The following is a 20,485-nucleotide window of genomic DNA, read 5'->3' as shown; positions in this document are numbered from 1 at the left end:
GCGCTCTTTCGCCCCACGTGAGAGCAGCCGCCAGTGGCCAATGGACTCGCGCGGCGGAGGGCGTAGGGCAAGCTGGCGCCGCCGTAGACGCTGGAGACGCTAGCTCGCTCCCTCCTTTTGACGCTGTGAGTAGAGGAGCTAGGCCCCGGGTGGGGCGGGTGTAGGGTGGTGGTTACCCTCTGCCCTTTCCCTTCTCCCATCGCTAGGCTGACTGAAAATCTGGCCCACCGAGTCGGGCGTCCTCGATCTTCACCGCCGAGCGGACTCGGGGCCGCGGAAGAAAGTCGGAATGATTATGGTGAAAACCGTCGTTTGGGCAAGCCCAGCGGCCTCCCTTCCTCCCGCCAGGCCCCGCCCCTCTCGACCCCGCCCCGCGTCACTCGAGGCTCCGCCCCTCTCGACCCCGCCCCCCTCAGCCCCGCCCCGCGTCACTCGAGGCTCCTTTCAGGGCACCGCGATCTCCAACTCGGCTCCCACCCAGTGGAGTGGCCACTGGAGGGGCGTTCGCTGTCCAGCCCTAGGCCTCTCCGGACGGAGGCTCTGTCATGGCAACGCCTGATAGCCTGCAGTCTTCTGGACTTCCATATATGTGGCTCCTGACGTGCCATTCATTCATTTATTGGTCCTGTAAATATTGAGCACCTAAATGAACCAGACGTCTCGGTGTCTGACATCATTTAGCAATCTATTTCCTTTTTTTTAAAAATCCTGGACCGAGATATACTTTTAAATATGCTGTGCGGGCCTGGGAACAGCGACTCACCTGTGCAGGTCACTTCACCCCTGTTTATCTGTAAAATGAGGGAAGTGGACCATGTAATGTATGAAAAACCTGTGTTAAATTACGTGATCCTTTATCACCATGCCTGTTTAACATTTGTTCTCGCTGCTTGATGGAAGTTTTTTAATTTTTAGGGTCAGGACAGCTGAACAAAAATAGAATCATTTAACTTTATTGCTGGAAGGACTTATTCTTGCCTGTGTGAATTTGGCTCCAGTTATTAGTCGGGTAGCTTGGGGAAGTCACTTCACCTCTTTGCCTCAGACCCTTCTCTGTGAACTAGGAGTAATAGCAGGATCTCCTTCATGTGGATTACACGAGATAAGGCTCATCAGATGTTAGCACAGTAAAGTGCTCGATAAAATGATGGCTTTTATTATGTTTATATGGTTTTATCACCTGGACAGTTGTACATATTTTCTTTATTTGCGAAAATAATGTGGAATGTTGCCTGCTTGTTCATCACAAATGAAAAAAATAAGAAATGGTTATTTTTTTAGTTCAACTTTTTAGTTTTAAGCTAATCGTAGATTCCCATGCAGTTGTAAGAAACAGTAGAGATCCTGTGTACCCTTTACCCAGTCTTCCCCAATGGTAACATCTGGTAAAAGGACAGAACAATAACTCAACCAGGAAATTGACATTGACACAGCCCATGGATCTTATTGAGATAACCGCAGTTTTACCTTTGTGCATGTATTTAGGTCTGTATAGTTTTTATCACATGTGTAGGTTTTGTTTTGTTTTGTTTGGCCGCGCCGTCGGGCTTTTGGGATCTTAGTGCCCCGACCAGGGATTGAACCCCAGCCCTTGTCAGTGAGAGCTCAGAGTCCTAACCACTGGACCACCAGGGAATTCCCCATGTGTAGATTCTTGTATCCACCACGGGCAAGCTACAGCACAGTTCCATCACCACCAGGATCCCTCGGTTGTCCTTTTATAACTACACTTCTCTCCTGCAGGGCACCCTCTTCCCCGTTCTAGTCTCCCTTTCTAAAATTTTGTCATGCCAAGAATGTTACATAAGCAGAATTATACAGTATGTAATTTTCTGGAATTGGCTTTTTCACTCAGCATAATCCCTTGAGATCCATCCAAATTGATGCATGTATTGATAGTTCATTCTAATTGCTGAGAAGTATTTCATGGTATGGATGTACCACAGCATGTTTAACCATTCACCCATTGAAGGACATCTGAGTTACTTTTAGTTTTTAGCTATTTCAAATAAAGCTGCTATGAACATTAGTGTACAGCTTTTTGTGCGAGCCTGTTTTTGTTTTTCTGGGATAAATGCCCAAGAGTCCAATTTCTGGGTCATATGATAAGCACATGTTTACTTTTGTAAGAAACTGCCAAACTGTTTTCCAAAGTGGCTGGACCATTTTACATTCCCACCAGCAGTGTTGAGTGATCCAGTTCAGTTCCTCTTCAGTGTCACCAACTTTTGGCACTATCACTATTTTTTATTTTAACCATTGCATGGGATGTAGTTGATTTGTTACTAGGTTGAGTACAGAATTATACAGTTCTAGGGTCTGTGGTCAGGCTTTCATGGGTCAGCCCAGAATAGTGACTTTTTTACTACTCTGTGATTTTGAGCACGTGCTTCTTAGTTTAGCAAAGTGAAAGAACTCAAAATACACATGCTCTTTTTGTAAAATTTTCTCTGCTTACCTTCTCCCCTAGGCTTAACTGTACATTAATTTGTTTCATTTAGATAATCTCACATCAAGAGCTCACCTTCCATTCATTCACCCTGTAATGTCTTTGGCTAGAGACACTTGTGTTCTAGCCACCACCCTCCTCAGCTAAGAATTCTTGTTCATCTTCCATCTAGGTCAGAACCTATGTGAAATTAGTTCAATGGGTGTCAAGCAATATTAGCCTAAGAGTGGCTTTTGGAAACTTTGCTTCTCATTCCTAAGCAATTGCTCTGCTGTTCTATTTCACTAGACTCTAGACACCTCAGGAATAAGAATTGGCATCAATAATGGATGAATTTGCAGTGAAGTGGGGTTATAATTTGGGGAGTAAAAACGCCCCAGTTCTGACACCACCCACCTCTCTCTTCACACTTTTACTGCCCTCAAGAACGAGTTGGCTAGTTCAGTCTTTTTGACCACTAAAATAGCCAACGTTTTGAATAGCCCACCTAAGTAATTATGTCTCATATGTAAAAAAAGAACTTACATTTTTTTTAAAAAAACTTGTTTATATGCAAATTGGGGGACTCTCCATATCCTATTTTGAGTCACACATTAGAGGTCTGGTCTTCTCTAAGTCGTGAACATATAGCAACTTTTAGAAACATCTGTTACAAACTTATGGCTCTAAGCTGTGTTATGATAGTAAGAAGAATTTTTAAAATAATTTTAATTCCTAAATTATTTATCACAGCGGTAATTTAGTAGTGGTTATTTTTTAACTTGCATTTCACTTGTTTAATTTATTAAAGCTAAATTCATCAACTCACCACCAGAGGTCTCCTCTTTCCCTCTAGAAAGCATTCTCAGAGGTAGCTGCTTGAATTCATCTGAAATTCCTAACATCAATTAACAAAGTAGCAGTTGAGAATGCAAAAACCTACCAATTAGTTTTTTTAATTTATTGCTAAATAAAAACTTAATTTTCATGTTTAAATTATTTTAAATATAATATCTAATATTTTTAGAGATCATAAGCTGAAGTAAATTTGGTTTAATCTTTCCCTTAAGCAGAAATACAAGGTGGGCCAAAATGAATCAAGTGAAAGTACTTCAACTTTCACAAACCTCTCTAATTTACCCACTTAATGAGTTTCCTTGGTTTCTGCGTGAAAATGTATCACCCATTGAAGATTATTAATTGCCAAATATTTATTAAACTTGCATTAGGAAATGGTGCTGTGCTAGGTGCTAAGAAAAATGGAAATGAGTAATATGTGATTCTTGCTCTTTCTTTTGCCCTTCATACTTTTCTTTTTTCTGCCTAACTGGAAACTCTTAATCATCCTTTGAGACCCATCTCAGAAGACACCTCTAGTATGAAGCCTATCCCTCACTCCCTTCTCTAAGCTCTCACAGAACTTGTCCATACCTCCATTAAGACATCGTGTTGCATGTTATTCATTTGTTTATATGTCATCTATACATATATGGTATATATACTACACATTCTATGAGGACAGGAACCATGTTTTTCTCGGTCTCTCCTGTGTTGTTTTGTTTTGCTCTGTCTTGCCATTGAATCTCTTGCACTAAGTATAGCAGACATTCAATATTTATTGCATGAATGAATGGATGGATGGAGATGGCATTTGAGTAAGGTCTTGAGGTTGGGGAAGATTTCCATAGGATTCTGGGGGGCGGGGAGGGATGGTAAATGGAGGGAACAGCCTGAGTTGAAGCTGGAAAGCCCAGATTTGTAAATAAGGTTGGCAGCCAAAGGAGTTACTGAGATGGGCACGGGTGGAGAGAGATTTAACCAAAAGCTGGAAAGGGCTGAGAATGTGGGAGGAAGTAGCAGGGGGAGAAGTTTGCAGTAATGAAGGCAGAGTGATGATGGAGAAGGGATAAAGAGGCTAGTAGATGGCGCCAGGGTTCTGTCCTCAGACCTCAGCTCTCTTTGTTTTACAACCCAACATCCTTGGGCACTTCCTCAGCTCTAAGGTAGTTCCCACTCAGGCCTCTTTCTAGTCCTCTTCTTTTTCCTGAGTTCTAGAACCATCCAATGACTGAGGAAAGAGCCCTGGACTAATAAGAGAGAAAACTAGGTTCCAGTTTCAGCACTGCTAACAATTAACCATGAAACATTGGACAGGTCCCTTTAAACACATGCGTTTATTAATACCCCACCTTGTTCCAGAAAGGATTTAGGGTGTCAGCAAGTTACTTATTATCAGGGCTTAAGTTTCCTCATCTCTAAATGACCCTCAATCTTGATGCTGCTGTCTGAGTAATATTCCTGAAGCATAGTTCTAACCATGCCAGTGCTCTGTGCTAAAATCTCAATGATTCCTAGCCACCTGCAGAAGACAAACTTTCTGGCTGAACATGGGAGACCCTTCCCGATGTGACTGTGTACATTGTCTCCCTCCTCTTCTCATGACCCCCATGTGCTGAGCCAACTGAACTACAACATGCCTTAAAGGTTCCTGCCTCAGCTTATCACCTGACCTACATTTTCCTGGCATCTTTGTCTATTGAAATCCTTGTGTGTCTTTAACTCTTTTGAGGTCTTTTCCAGGTTCTATCATTTATTTTAACTACCTGGTAACTTGTTTTAGCTCACTCCACCCTGCATTAAATTGTCAGCTCCTCAAAGACAGAGACCATGTTCCATTTATCTTTGTTTTCTCCCCACCTGGCACACTATCAGAGAAACTTGAATTGAGATAAATCAGGTTGAGACCCAATTCCAAAATCGCCTTCTCAACTCATAGTTATGGGTTTTTACAGCTGGAAATCATCTGAGCAAATCATCTTATTTTACAAATGAGAAAACCAAGGGTCAGAGAGGTGAAGTTACTTGCCCAGTCTTTCCCAGCTGCCCTGTACAGCTCTTGCTTTGCACTGTTCTGGGGACACTACTTGCAGCCTTGTGGTAGGAAGATCTGTTTCCACGACTCCTCTCCTTTTCTGGACGTAAGTGTCTTAACCTTGACACATTGCTCCTTAGGTGATTTTAGTTTGTCATTTTGGTACTGGAAATGTAGATTGGGACTGGAGCTGGTTTCAGTAAACTTGTAGATGCACTGCCTGCATGGACGCCAGGTGGCACCACTGCAGGCTGACTCCAATTGAGGAGTGAACAAGTAGAAAGAACAATGTCCAAGCTGGAAGGAACCATAGAGACCATTCAATTCAGCCTCTCATTTTTGCAGCAAAAGAAACCAAAAAACAGACAGGAGTAACTTGCTTAATAACTATTGAGTGGCAAGTGAGTCATCAGCTTTATCAGCACAAGAGCACTGACCCTGAAGTTGTAAAGTCAGCTGCCGTATGTATGGGACTCTGATTGCCAGCTGATGATCTAATATGAATACCGTTTTATGTGTCTAGATCAAATGATGCTGTTTGGAAAAATTTCCCAGCAGTTCTGTGGCTTAAAGAAACTCCCAAGGTCACGTGACTCCCGATACTTCTGGGGCTGGTTGAATGCAGTGTTTAATAAGTAAGTTTAACTAAAGTGAAGAAACGTGGGAATTGTTACAGCTTGATGAGTTCCCAGTAGCTAATTTGGTTATTTCTTGTGTTTCAAATGTTTTTTGTGTCGTGCGTGCAGTACGATCCTAACTTTCTTTTAAAGCAAATAAAACATACAAGCACTGAATAAAGATCAGAAAAATAGATTACAGAATATTAACTGCCTGGGTTACAGGACTTAAGTGATTCTTATTCATCCTTTCAATGCCTTTCAAGTTTTCTGAAATGAACATTTATTACTTTTGTAATCAGAAAAGCTCAGTAAATGTAATTTTAGAATATTTTATTCTATGGCTTCTTAAGGGACGTAGTTAACCTTTCGAATACTATCAAGGGAAATCAAGGTTTTAAAAAGTTGGTTGGGGGACTTCCCTGGTGGTGCAGTGGTTAAGAATCTGCCTGCTAATGAAGGGGACATGGGTTCGAGCCCTGGTCCGGAAAGATCCCACATGCCACGGAGCAACTAAGCCCGTGTTCCACAACTACTGAGCCTGCGTTCTAGAGCCCACAAGCCACAACTACTGAGCCCACATGCCACAACTACTGAAGCCCACACACCCAGAGCCTGTGCTCCACACAAAGAGAAGCCACCTCAATAAGAAGCCTGCACACCACAATGAAGAGTAGCCCCCGCTCGCCGCAACTAGAGAAAGCCCGCATACAGCAACGAAGACCTAACGAAGCCAAAAATAAATATATAAATAAATTTATTTTAAAAAATAAAATAAAATTAAAAGTTGGTGGCATGCTTAGAAATATCATTTTGAAACTGACAAAACTAACCTCCTTGTTGCTTAATATAGCATTAATACCACTAGCTAGAGAAAAAGGCATATGTTAAAATTAATGAATATCACTTAATGACATTAATTTGAACAAAGGTTCAAAATTATTCCCTTTTTAATCTTTTGTCATTAATAAAAATGATAACCAAGTGTAGTCATTCATTCAAAACATAGATACTGAGTACCTCCTGGTGTGAAACTATTGTGCTACATACGAATCAATGAAGACTCAATGTCTGCCTGATAAACTCACATAAGAATAACATGCCTTGACAGAGTTCACTTGAAAACAAAAACAAAAGCAAAAAGGGTAGCAGGTAGAGCCATTGAGTGTTTTCTTTACATGGATTTCACTAATATATTATCTCCCTCCTCATCATGTGAAGTGAAAAGTGGTTGCTATTCTGTATTTACTTTGGTGAACACAGTTAAGAAGCTAGTGACTATAGTAAAAGCTACCTGCCTTTGTTCTCTTGCCAACAGAGTGGATCATGAACGCATCCGGGATGTTGGCCCTGACAGGGCAGCGTCCGAGTGGCTGCTGCGCTGTGGGGCTGTGGTGCGCTACCACGGCCAGGAGAGGTGGCAGAAGGACTACAACCACCTCCCAACAGGCCCTCTGGACAAATACAAGATTCAGGCAATTGATGCCACTGATTCTTGTATCATGAGCATTGGATTTGATCACATGGGTAACTCCCCTATCATTTGTTATGGGAAATGCAGGTGATTTGCAGTGACGTTTGGTTGCAGTTGACTCACTGTTATAGTCATAGGTGTGTCCTTTTTGCCTTTTTCAGTCCAATCCAGCTTGTTTCTTCCTGCGTATGATATTTATTTTTAAATTAAATAGAGGTCACAAATACCTTCCTCTCCTTTCTCCCTGCGCTAAGCTTGTCTCTACATGCCTTTATTCTGTGCTTTATTGACTTAAAACTCAAGGCCTTGTTTGTCAAATTATCTTTGTCAAACTTCTGTCATTGAGAAACGCTCACGAATGTAGAAATAATTAGATCCACACAGCTTCTGCTTGTGTGGGCATTTCTTTCCTCCAGTGCATTGGGCATCTGACTGCAGAACGGCCCTGTCCATCAGCACAACCCGTATAGTGAATACCTTGTATGGTTAATAGGGTGACTAATCATTACTGTTTTCCTGGGGCTAAGAGGTTTCCTAGGACTTAGGACTTTCAATCCTAAAACTAGAACAATTCTGGGCAAACTAGGATAGTTGATCATCTTAATGGTAAAGCAGGTTCTTAAACTGTACTATTTTTCCCCCAGAAGGCCTACAGCATGTTGAAAAAATAAGGCTATGCAAGTGTCACTATATTGAGGATGACTGTTTGGAGAGACTTAGTCAACTTGGAAATTTACAAAAAAGCATGTTGGAAATGGAAATAATTTCATGTGGGAATGTCACAGACAAAGGTATCATTGCTTTGCATCATTTAAGGTAGGTGGTCAGTGCCAAAATGGAAACTCGATAATGTTAAGGTGAATAATTGGAATTTAAAACAGTTGAGAGGTGGTCTCTTTTTTTTAATTCTGAAAAATATAATTTATGAAAATGACTTAACTGTCAGCTATAATATTTTAAAAGTTTAAATTATCACCCTTAATATGTTATGGTTGTATTGCATTTTTTAGGGAGCATCTTTTTAAAAAATTGACCTACATAAAGCACCTAGCAGGGTTGCTATTACAGAAAGCTTTCAATAAGCACTAGCTTTTATACTTCCTCCCCATCTTTTAATTTCCCCTATGTTCTGCCAGTAACCTCAGCACCACAGAAGTCTGAGAAATCTTAAATATTAGAACCAAAAGTACTAGATTGTTTATCTCTTACATTAGTTGAGGCTTTAAAGCTTCACCTTTTAATACACACTTGGTTCCTTTAAGAATTTTCCCAATTTCTTTTCCTTCCTAGGTTAAGATTCATATTTTAAAAATTCAATTTACCTAAACTAAGAACAAAAACATGAAACCGTTCACCCGTTTCTCCCACTCCCCACCCTGTGCCTTTGGCAACCACCAATCTGTTCTATGTATCTATGAACTTGCTTATTTATTTATTTTTAGCTTCCACGTATAAGACATCATACAATATTTGTTTTTCTCTGACTTATTTCACTAAGCATAATGCCCTCAAGGTCCATCCAAGTTGTTGCCAATGCAGAATTTCCTTTTTTTATGGCTGAATACTACATCATTGTATACATATACCACATTTTCTTTACCTAATCCATCAATGGACGCTTAGGTTGTTTCTGTATCTTGACTATTATAAATAATGCTGCAATGAACATGGGGGTACAGATACCTTTTCGAGTTAGTGTTTTTGTTTTCTTCCGTAAATACTGAAAAGTAGAATTGCTGGATCATATGGTAGTTCTGTTTTTAATTTTTTGAGGAACCTCCATGCTGTTTTACATATGACTGCACCAATTTACAGTCCCATCAACTGCACAAGGACTCCCTTTTCTCTACATCCTCACCAACACTTATTTCTAGTCTTTTTGATAATGGCCATTCTAACAACAGTGTGAGGTGATATCTCATAGTGGTTTTGATTTGCATTTCCCTGATAATGATGTAGAGTATCTTTTCATGTACCTGTTCTCCATCTGTATGTCTTCTTTGGAAAAATGTCTATTCAGATATTTTGCCCACTTTAAAAATTGGATTGTTTGGGGGTTTTCCTATTGAGTCGTATGAGTTCTTTATACATTTTGGATGTTAGTTCCTTATCAGATATATGATTTGCAAATATTTTCTCCCATTCAGTAGGTTGCCTTTTCATTTTGTTGATGGTTTCCTTTACTGTATATAAGATTTTCAATTTGATGTAGTCCCACTTGTTTATTTTTGCTTTAGTTGTTTTTGCTTTTAGTGTCAGATGCAAAAAATCATCACCATGAGTGATGTCATATTTTATATTTAACATACAAAGGAGTTCTATGCCATAATATACATAAAATATTTGGAAGAATTCAGCAGCATTATTGATGTAATTCAGAACAACTAAACTGTCCAAGGTCTGGCTTAGTGCCTAGCATGAATTTCATTTAAAGTAGTACTCTAAGACTACCGTTCTAAAAGTCATTTTGAAAGTGTAGGATGATATGAACACATTCTGTGTGTAGCTTTTTTAAGTCAATAAAGCAAGTTTATTTTTAATGCTATGAGTAAAGGCCAAATTAAATTAACTTTAAAAAATTTCTCTTCCAGAAACCTCAAGTATTTGTTTTTAAGTGATCTTCCTGGCATCAAAGAAAAAGAAAAAATTGTCCAAGCCTTTAAAACATCACTGCCTTCTCTGGAACTAAAATTAGACTTGAAGTAAAATAGTAATATTCAGTAAGTGTCTTATTTCAATATAAAGTATCATGTGCAATTGTTGATCCTAAAGAGCAACAAATATTACATAAACATCAACAGAACTATAAGAATGTTATACCACAACATTCTAGCAGAGTCCATCATGTAGAAAATAAACATTCAGATGTGATTCACTAAAGTTACTAAGTTAGAAGTGAGAATTTAGGTACATTAAATCATTTTAAGAAAAATGCAAACCAGGTACCATTTTGATTCTTATATATTCCTTATTTTATATCAATCCTATATAAATCTCTCTTGATGTAGATACTTAAGAGTTCTTTAAAATGATTTAAATGTACAACACAGATATTCTTTATTTTTAACAGTAATTTGTTACATTTTACTTTAAAGTTTTTGAAGCATGTTACTATAAATATACAATTATGAAAAACTGAAAGCTAAATTTCAGATTCACTGATGGAGTCAATTATGCAAAGTAGTCAGAGGTTGCTGGGGCATTCATATTGTTTCCCAGGATTCGCATGCATTTGTCATGATCCTGCATTCCTTTGCTCTTTATACCATACATCCTTTCTCTGAATGAACAGTTTCTGGCTAATTTGTCTATTTTGTAGGTTTAGTCTAGTGTCTTATTAAAACTAGACATAAATACCTGGCTGGATTTAAATAGCTTTGCTGATTGCAATAGAACAGAGGAAACAATGATGAAGGCCAGCAAAGCTATACTTACTTTCTGCTTAAATTAAAAAACTGCTTCAAACAGAAAAATTTAACATGCCAGTTAGAAACTCATTTGTATTCCCTCATATATGTTGGATAGTACTTCCCATGAGCTCAAGGGACATCATAAGAAGTATAAGCACTAAATTCACTTTACATCTAGAAAGCAGTGATAAAGAATATCATAAATAGGTATAAACAGATCTTTATTTTTATCTGCTTCAAATGGTCCTGATTCTATTATTGTTGGTTATATGCCAACTTGTTTGTGGATTTCTGTATGTTTGGTTTCAATATTAATCTGTTGAATATAACCTTGACTGGAGTTAATTTTAAAATAAACACTTTCTGTGATGCAGCATTAAAGTAGAAAAATGAATTTTAGTTGTGTTAGGAACCAGCTTATGTAGATAGCACATACCATAAATGATGTACTGTTTACTAACATAATCGCCACTGTCATTTTGAAAATCAGAAAATAGTAAATAAAAAAATGATAAGGATGTAGAACAGTCTCATGTGAAACAGTGGTGATTCCATGCTGAAGAAAAGATCACAGATATGGTTAAATTAAGTATTAGCATATATTTAATAGAACTCATTAGAAACAAATGACCACTTCTATCTCAGCCTTGTTTGATTACTATGGGATGAAGCAACTGATTGACCACAGGTTAGTCTGGAGCTACTTTTCTACTCTGAATGGTATTCCTTAAAACTACTGGATAAATTAGGGAGTTATAGTCATCTGCCTCGTCAGGTATACTGTTGGGGGTAAGGAAAAAAGGAAAAACACAAAATGTAAACTATTAGCAGAAGCTGGATGTCCTTCTTTGTCATTTGAATCAAGTCTACATAACAAGAATTAGATTATACTGTGACTAGTATTTAACCCGCTATCAGCTCTATGCAAGAAGCTACATACATTAGGAAGCCTCAGGATATCGCTAAACTGGCTGGGGTAGCCAAAATTATTGAACAGATGCCAGAATTTGGTGGATTACTTAACAGTAAGTGAATAAGGTCAAATGCTCTCATGAAGAAAATTAACACAGCAGTAAACTGAGAATGCAGAAGAAAGGTTTTGAAGATACAGTAAAATACATCTTCAAAAACCATGGCTGAGGACTGCTAGGAAATAGCAGCACATCAATCAAAAACGGGGTTGAGCAATAAGAAGCAGACGTCAGCTTCATATTGCCCTTGTTTCCAGGGGACAAGGATGAAAAAGCTTTTTGAATAGGAGCAATAGGCCACATCAAAGCTAGTTACATGTCGTCATTTTAAGTATCACTGTATCATTTTAAGTATCACAAAGCTAGGAATTCTCAATATCATTTTGGTCTATTTTCTTATTAGTTAACTTTTAGTTGTTAGGTTGGAATATACACACACATATATATGTATGTGCACTATAGATATATACACATACACATCAGTGTAAAAAGATATTTCAGGGAAAACATCAGCTTATAACCTTATGTCTTTTATGACCCAAGTAAAAGCTCATAAGCAGTTTCTTCCAAAACCCAGATCACTATAGTCCTGCCAGTATCTCTGTCTCCAAGTCTGAGGCTGAGCTGGAGAGAATGAAGTACTAATTACTTTCAGGCTGGCAGGCCCAGTTCCTGTGAGGCCTGTGGATCTTGTTCTACCCCTGGGTCAGCTGCCAAGCTTCATGCCATTGTTTGCAAGGGGAATTGGGTGAACAAGTGTAGATGGATTATAGTAAATCCATCTTGCCTGCAAAAATGACTAAGATGCATCCTTTACTAAAGGTAAAGACCAAAGTATATGTAAGAAATGTCTATAAACATATCATTAAATATATAAGCATGTAAATTAGTCTTTTATGATAATCCATATGATTTTAAATATTTTAAACATATATTCAAAAAAGCTTCAATATATAAAAATCAAGAGCTAGAGCAAGCAGGAAATGGAATTTTAAACATTTTGGTTTCAAGAACCTTAACTCTCCTTAAATACGATGAGAAAATCTGAAAAGGCAGGAGATAGGACTCAAAGCAACAGAGATCCAAGGAAACATATATGGGCGTTCTGTAATCCATTTTTTCACTTGTTGCATATGGTGAAATTGGAGCATAAATTTTTTTATCTCTAATTTTGCTGGAGGTATGGGCGAGTGCAGTAGATAGTTTATATTCTGTCCATAAGCTCAGCTACTTAGATGCAACAAAAATAAAAGTGAAAATCCAAAGAAGTTTTTCCTTTCTGTTCTGGACACCATCGTCAAGCATGGAACACTGCCTCTGGAATTTCCCTTCACGTCTTGCCAAGTGGCCTCCCCCAGTTATTTACTTATGTTTTCTCCTGATGTTTTTTTCAACATTGTGATTGCTTTCAATCAAATATATGTTTTACTCAAATTAATGATCAATTCTTTTTTTGTTATCCATCTCCAAGCTCTTTAAATGTTTGGAAAACGGTAGTTAAGTTTCTTGGTGTTATAGTAGTACTTCTTGTTATCCAAAGCTGGGAGGATGCTGCTGCTAGTCAGCTGAGGTAGGTACTGCAACTGAAAATATGAAACACAGAATTACGTTCAATGCCATACACTTTTTTCATTACTGCTAACACATCCAAAAGAGGTAAACAAACAACTTTTCCAGCACAGAAATACTTTTTCTGCACAGAATCCAGGATCTGAGAAAGGATAAAATGTTTAAATTTGGTCTCTGCTCAGGAGTGGAATTGAAGGATGTGGAGCTCACGCCCTCCCATAAATTTGGTCTCTGCTTTTTCTTTTCAATATTTATTTTATATTATAAAGCAAAACACGCACATTAAAGGAAATTTAGAGAATGTGAAAAAGAAGGGAAAATCTACATGTTAACATTACTGGAAAAAAACATAGATTCATGGGGGTTAAGAGCTTGCTGGGACCTTAGGGATCATTTAAGCCAATATCTTGTCTTGTAGTGAAGAAAACTGATGTCTGGAGCACTCAGGTGATTTGCCCACCTACTACCTTAGTTAAAAAGGCAAAACTGCTCCTTTCATGCTGCCAGAAAATGTTTGAATTTATCGTCAATGTCAAATGAAAGTAAGGGAATACATTTTTTTTTGTACAGTACTATATGGCCTTAGGTATCTGAAAAACAATTACTTTTAAATCAAACAATTGGGACCTACAAGCAACACACAAATTAGTTGGGTTCCCCTAGTCTTTCAAGTAAAAATATTTCCATCAAGACCCTCTTTTTTTTTTTTAATTGGTGCCTTCTGCTACAAGTCTCACTTTCTGCCATTGACAATCCACTTTAAGTTTTTTTTTTTTTTTTGGCTGCGTCGGGTCTGTTGCTGCGTGTGACCGGCTCACGAACCCGTGTCCCCTGCATCGGCAGGCGGACTCTCAACCACTGTGCCACCAGGGAAACCCTAAGTCCCACTTTTTAAAGTTTTAATTCTAGTTTCTTTAAAAGAAGGGATGAGGTTTTCTAAAATCCCCTGTAATTCAAGGGTTCTAAGATTCTCGAACACAAAGAAACAGCAAGATAAGGGGTAACTGAGGGGAAAGTCTATTTCCAGTCTGTTTTGCATTCAAAGCATTCTTAATTTCATAACTCTGGTCTTTTAGGGCCCTGGGTTTCATGCTGTACCTGTTCATAATGGACTGTCCACCCTCTTCTCTCCTCCAAACCTCACAAACACCACCCAGGTGCCACTCGGCATACTGGGCAGAGGAGGCTGCAAAGGGAAAGACTAAGACAAGATAATCTATAGCTTAAGGGGTACCTGAGCAGATCCGGAAGCAACTAGGAGCAGCCAGCTCATCTTAATTGTGGTTCCAACTACAGTCCATCCTAAATTATTACGGCTTTTGGCTTATGACAAGACACTTAATGTAAGGCCATTCTGCCACTTTACACCAGTCACAATTCTCCACAGGGCTCCCAGTGTGCAGCTTGGATGCTGTGATCTGGTTAAATGCACTGTTCTGCTGCTCTCACTGAAAGCACTCATCACCACATTTACACTAGCCAACTCTGATGATTAATGGATCAGGGAGGAAAACAGTTCCTTTTTTAGATAAACCTGGAATGTCAATCAATACTGAAGGTAAACATGATGACAGAGAGCTAACCGGGATAAATTTGATTTCGTTTTCCAAAGCATAAGAAGCACGCTTCTTGTCCCTGGCTGGGATCTGTGCTCATGCACACCAAAAGCCCTGGACCCTGGCTGGCAGCAGGGAGCTGCTGGGCAAGGTCACCTTTAGGATTCTGGGAGAAGGGCCCTTAGCAGGCAGATGTCTTTGGGACCCTGGTTGGTAGATCTTGTGACCTGTGTGTCCTCATGCAGGGATAAAGGTGCTGGAGCTGCAAGCCACAACTGCCACCTCAAGTATAGATTCAGACTCTCTGCACCAGGTGGAAGGTATGAGCTCATTTGAAATTACAACCTTGGATGCTTCTGTAAAGCAGTGCCCCATCTTTACCCGTGGCAGGTGCTTTCGGCTCTGTCTTAGGGTCTTCCCTGTGGATTTCTCATGCTCTTTTGCCAAATCCCCTATTTCTCTGATGCTGTCAAAATATGGATGCCCCAACAGCTGCTCACATGTCAGTCTCTCGGCAGGATTCATGTGGAGACAGCCCTGAAAGAACAGAAAATACCCTCTCCTTACTTCTTTAAAATTGCATTAACTTATTGAAGTCATTTTTTTCTTCTTTGAAAGATTAAACTCTTCCGTTGGGAACAAAAGGGGGGAAAACTTTCGTTCCTTCCACAATCATTCATGGGTAACCACATAATGAATTAATAAATAGTTTCTAGGAATAGTAACAAAAAAAATCATTTTCTCCACCTTGTTCTGTTCCTGAGGCATTTGGCGCTCTGCCCTGAGGGAGTAGGATACGATTTTTGAGTTCACCTCAGTGTCTCACTAGAATAATCCACCTAACCCATTTGGTTCCTTGCCTGTACTTAGTAAAAACTAGTTTTTTATTTAAAAAATCACACATGGTAAAAATAAAATTTATACAGCATGTAGCAGTCTCTTCAGCACTCTAGTTCTTCCATTTTCCCTTCTAAAGTCAGTTATTTTAAGTATATTCTTCCAGAAATAGTCCATGCATTACAAGTATCTATGTGTATGTAAGGAAGGAGAGGCATAATATACATCTCTTTATGTTACATCATTCTTAACTATTTGCTTTGCCAGTAAATAGGCCAGAGGGCTCATACTTGGATAGATTAAATCTCACAATTACATACCCCAAGGAACTGTCTCATTTTTTAAAATTATAAATGCATCAGTAAATGTTTTAAATACTTTTTGAAATGGGTGGGACATTGTCTGTAACTTGCAAACATTTTAATTGGTACCTCATTTTACATAAGGGCTATTATATTTCTGAAAATGTGTATATAAATCAAGTTTTAAAATCAAAACCTATTTCCAATATACTAGGGAGTTGGCTATTTAAAAGAATCCTATGGCTAAACATTTTTTTGAAGAAAAGGATCCTTTTGTAAAACAAACCACCCCAATCTTAAATTTCTATTTTGTGTTAATTTAGATTTCAAATACAGTTTAAGTTTATTTAAAGTGAAAAATACTTTCCGATGTTTTCACTGTTATGTGACCCATTTTTAAAAATGGAAAATATGTATACTTTTCAAAGGAGAAGAAGAATTCTAAAAGGAACACTTTTCAATCCATGGATTGACATACATCATTCAGATTCCCTAGTGATACAGCTGCCGTGTGCTTCTAGGTCTGTTGGAAGCCATGATTTTACCTTTAAGAGCCCCAGGGCAGGATAAGAGATGTTTGGAAATTTTAATTCAAGTGGTTCCTGTTAAAGAAAAGAAAACAGGGATTTTATTTACAGCATATATTCAAATATAAGGTTACCTCAGATTGGATTTCTTTTGAGTGAGAGAAGCATCTTCCTGGCACCTTCTTCACCTCTTCCACTCTCTGCCCACCCCACCTCCCTGTGTCTGTTTCATAAGCTCCTTCTTTCCCCACCTCCAAATGGTTTTATAAGCTCCTTCTCTCCCCACCTCCAAATTGCTTTTCCAAATTTTCTTCCTAACCATTAACCCCCTTCACTTCCTGAAGAACTGATGCAGGTAGCAAATTGTGAGGGAATACTAAGGAGAGAAAAAAAACCCAAAACACTCATCAAGCAATTGTTATTTCCTTTTTTTCTGCCTCAACTTATATAACTTGCCTTGCCTTAGAATAATTTTTGGCATTTATCTTGGCATTTATAGAAAGGGGCTCTGATTATTGCATTTATTGACATTTACATAAAGGGAGCTACAAAATAGATTTTTTTCCCGACCCAGAAAATGTTTCTTGGTTTTCTGGAATAAACACTGTTCTCTCATCCCACAAGAGCCTGCTGTTTCCCTGATCATCCTACTGTTTAAAGAGTCTCCTGAGCAGACAATTCATCAATCTCCCTTTGGCCCTTTAAGGCTATTTTGCTCCAGTCACAGGCAGGAGACAATCAGGAATAATAAACACTATAAAGTAGAAGGAATGCCTATGTCAGGCAGACAGGCCAGTTAAAGAGATATACAGCTGATAAAGAGGCTAAAGAGGAGGGGAGCTGAGAAATTAAGAGCTAGCCAAGTGGAGTCAAATAAATGACCAGGTGTGTTGTGTGTTTAACGATGGCAGTTCCCTGGTGCTGCCATCAAGATTAAGTACTAACACACCACTGTAAAGCAATTATACCCCAATAAAGATGTTTAAAAAAAAAAAAAAAAAAAAAGAAAAAAAAAAAAAAAAAAAAAGAAAAAAAAAAAAAAAAAAAAAGAAAAAAAAAAAAAAAAAAAAAGAAAAAAAAAAAAAAAAAAAAAGAAAAAAAAAAAAAAAAAAAAAGAAAAAAAAAAAAAAAAAAAAAGAAAAAAAAAAAAAAAAAAAAAGAAAAAAAAAAAAAAAAAAAAAAAAAAAAAAAAAAGAGCACAGTGTTACTTGGGACAGGGGAACCAGCCAACAACAACCAATTCCTGAGTGTGCAGTTATTCATCACTAATAAGAGATAGGAAACTCCAAAACTGAGGCTCTTAAGACCAACAGGAAAAAAAATCCTAAAGTGGATTTGTCTCAGCCTTTGAGAGCGGCCTTCTCCTCCCCCATAGCTAAACTGTTTCTCTTGCTATTTCTGTGTGTTGAATCTGAGCACCTCTGGGGATTGCCTTGACATTGCTGACATTGAGCCCTGCTGTCTCAGCAAGGACGCCTGGGACGAGGCCGACTGGTTGGCTGTGATAGGATGGGCCCATCCCGCCTGCTTAGCCGGTTTCCCTGCTCCAGAAGCAAGCAGGCCTCTCTGGGGCAGGGTTGCTGACCCACAGAGGGACTGGGGCACAGATGTTCAACCAGCACAGCCCCCTCACTTCTTCCTCCTGTGTTTCTGTCAACAGGAAATCCCCTGCAGCACAACCTCTGGGAAACCATAGGAAGCCTTTTACACTGATGAAACTGATGAAACCTGGGTTGTTTCGGAGGCTTCCCGGGTTGAAAAGCGAACAGGAAATCGCTAAAGGATATTTAGCGTGAAACTGGGAACGTCCAGGTCACAAGGGAGCCGGCTGGGTCACCTCCCATATGCCAGGTGTCATTCCTGCTTCTGCGGCCCCGCAGGCTCCCAGCTGCCCCACTTTTTCTATTCCTAGCACTGCAGGAGCAGGGGTGGCGGGGAAGTGGGAGGTGGGAGACTTCACTGCAGGACAGGCCAAGAGGTTGGGAGAACATACAGCTCCAGTGGAATTGGATGGACCTTCCATCTGGAAACTGAGTAATGGAGAAGGGTAAGTTTCAGTTTGAAAGTACCTTCCTTAGGCAGTAGGAACTCAGGATCTCACAGACCTTAACTGTGCTCAGAAATGTTTTTGAGTATAATACAGGCTCATCAGAAGACTTTTGAAAATATTAAAAAACCATAAAGAAAGAAACAAATCATCCCACCACAAAGAGACATTCACTGTTAATATTTTGGTATATATCTTTGCAGCCATTTATTTCACTAACGTAAAAATCTTTGCCTGATTTTCCAGAGGTTGTCATATTCTTTTATATTTATACATGTAAATGTATGTTTTATTAAATATTTATACATGTAAATGTGTATATTTATTAAATATTTATTAATTTTATGTCAAATTATATATACTGTTTTGTAACTTTCTTTTTCATTTAGCAATATGTTGCGGACATTTCTTTTAGGTGATTACATATGAATCTATTTTTATTAGCTATGTGGTACTTCTATTGTAAGGACATACCATAACTTATTTAATTAATTCCCTACTGATGGAACACTAAAGGAAATGATTTCTATTAAAGAATGTCATGAGAAATGCAAATCGAAACTACAGTGAGTTATCACCTCACACCGGTTAGATTGGGCATCATCAGAAAATCTACAAACGATAAATGCTGGAGAGGATGTGGAGAAAAGGGAACCCTCTTGCACTGCTGGTGGGAATGTAAACTGATAGAGCCACTATGGAGAACAGTATGAAGGTTCCTTAAAAAACTAAAAATAGAATTACCCTATGACACAGCAATCCCACTTCTGGGCATATACCCTGAGACAACACAATTCAAAACGACACATGCACCCCAATGTTCATTGCAGCTCAATTTACAATAGCCAGGTCACTGAAGCAACCTAAATGTCCATCAACAGATGACAGGATAAAGAAGATGTGGTATATATATATGATGGAATGTTATTCAGCCATAAAAAGGAATGAAACTGGGTCATTTGTAGAGATGTGGATGGACCTAGAGACTGTCATACAGAGTGAAGTAAGTCAGAAAGAGAAAAACAAATATCGTATATTAACGCATATATGTGGAATCTAGAAAAATGGTACAGGTGAACCAATTTGCAAGGTAGAAACAGAGACAGAGATGTAGAGAACAAACGTATGGACACCAAGGGGGAAGAGGGGTGGTGGTGGGATGAACTGGGAGACTGGGATTGACACATATACACTAATATGTATAAAATGAGAACCTGCTGTATAGCACAGGGAACTCCACTTTGCTGTACTAACACAACACTGTAAACCAACTATACCCCAATTAAAAAGAAGAATGTCATATCTTTATGCTTTTGTCTAATAGTTTCATTGGAATAAATTCTTGAAAGTGGGTTAGGATATGCACGTTTTAAATTTTCTTCAAATTTTGAAAAATAAGTGTTTTCCACACATTGGCCATAGGGGACAGGTATGAGAGTAAGGCTGGCCAAGAAGTTCATCACCGTGTTCCCCCAGTCTGGGAGTGAAAGCACAGTAGAGTAGGGGGTTTGGACAACGCTGGATTTTCCCTGGATGAGTCATTGTCTAAAAGTTAATTGGCTCTGAGCTTCATAGCTTCCACTGCTGAAAATGATGAAGGACAGGTGAGGCTGGGGCAGGTAGCTCTGCATTCCTGTCCAACATGCTGGCAAAGCTCTGCTATCAGCAATCTGTAACTTAGCACTGAAGGCCATGATCTTGCTAGCCAATTTGCCCCAGTTTTCTTTTTTACTCTTAGACTGATCTTCCATTGCCAAGTGGACCATGGGGCTCAGGCTGGTGCATAACTACCAAAACCTAGTTAGCCTGCAACTCCTCATGTATATTCATCGAGTGAGAATGATCCCCCTTAAACACCCTGGTAACCTTAGCTCT

At 38.8% G+C, this 20,485-nt stretch overlaps 2 protein-coding genes across 8 annotated transcripts in view; one reads left to right on the top strand and one right to left on the bottom strand.

Annotated features, from left to right (window-relative positions):
* The first annotated feature begins 34 nt into the window (after positions 1–34).
* Positions 35–18,856, top strand: DMAC2L (distal membrane arm assembly component 2 like). Of its 4 annotated transcripts, XR_003006229.1 has the most exons (6): positions 5,814–5,935; positions 7,236–7,444; positions 8,036–8,207; positions 9,983–10,111; positions 15,143–15,217; positions 18,224–18,856. XR_003006229.1 is itself a non-coding variant. In XM_024767696.1 (5 exons), exons 2-5 carry the CDS (start codon positions 5,829–5,831, stop codon positions 10,095–10,097), a joined length of 603 nt encoding a protein of 200 aa, XP_024623464.1. In that variant the 5' UTR covers positions 35–125; positions 5,824–5,828; the 3' UTR covers positions 10,098–11,174. The 4 variants fall into 4 exon arrangements, 3 of the variants coding, with proteins under 3 accessions (XP_024623464.1, XP_024623394.1, XP_024623265.1); XM_024767696.1 differs by lacking the exons at positions 15,143–15,217; positions 18,224–18,856 and adding an exon at positions 35–125 and having other exon boundaries at positions 5,824–5,935; positions 9,983–11,174; XM_024767626.1 differs by lacking the exon at positions 15,143–15,217.
* Positions 11,387–20,485, bottom strand: part of CDKL1 (cyclin dependent kinase like 1) — a 58,588-nt gene continuing 49,489 nt past the window's right edge. For 2 of the 4 annotated variants that reach the window (XM_024767172.1, XM_024767309.1), the window contains 3 exons: positions 16,582–16,638; positions 15,243–15,434; positions 11,387–13,355 (listed from right to left, as the gene is read on the bottom strand). In XM_024767172.1, the coding sequence (XP_024622940.1) occupies positions 13,248–13,355; positions 15,243–15,434; positions 16,582–16,638 (357 nt within the window). In that variant the 3' untranslated portion in view covers positions 11,387–13,247. Of the gene's footprint in view, positions 13,356–14,189; positions 15,435–16,581; positions 16,639–20,485 lie in introns of those variants that run through there. The other 2 variants (XM_024767393.1, XM_024767222.1) reach the window with 2 other exon arrangements.

The sequence above is a fragment of the Neophocaena asiaeorientalis genome, unplaced genomic scaffold, assembly GCF_003031525.2.
Source record: "Neophocaena asiaeorientalis asiaeorientalis breed wild unplaced genomic scaffold, Neophocaena_asiaeorientalis_V1.1 scaffold233, whole genome shotgun sequence".
NCBI classification, from domain to species: Eukaryota; Metazoa; Chordata; class Mammalia; order Artiodactyla; family Phocoenidae; genus Neophocaena; species Neophocaena asiaeorientalis.
This window is presented reverse-complemented; position numbering and strand designations above follow the sequence as displayed.

Bases quoted from the DNA above. Each gene is read 5' to 3' on its own strand.
- DMAC2L (XM_024767626.1), top strand. From the start codon at position 5,814: ATGTGTCTAGATCAAATGATGCTGTTTGGAAAAATTTCCCAGCAGTTC. The intron at 5,936-7,235 runs GTAAGTTTAACT...TCTTGCCAACAG, and splicing joins TTGAATGCAGTGTTTAATAA to AGTGGATCATGAACGCATCC. The intron at 8,208-9,982 runs GTAGGTGGTCAG...TTTCTCTTCCAG, and splicing joins ATTGCTTTGCATCATTTAAG to AAACCTCAAGTATTTGTTTT.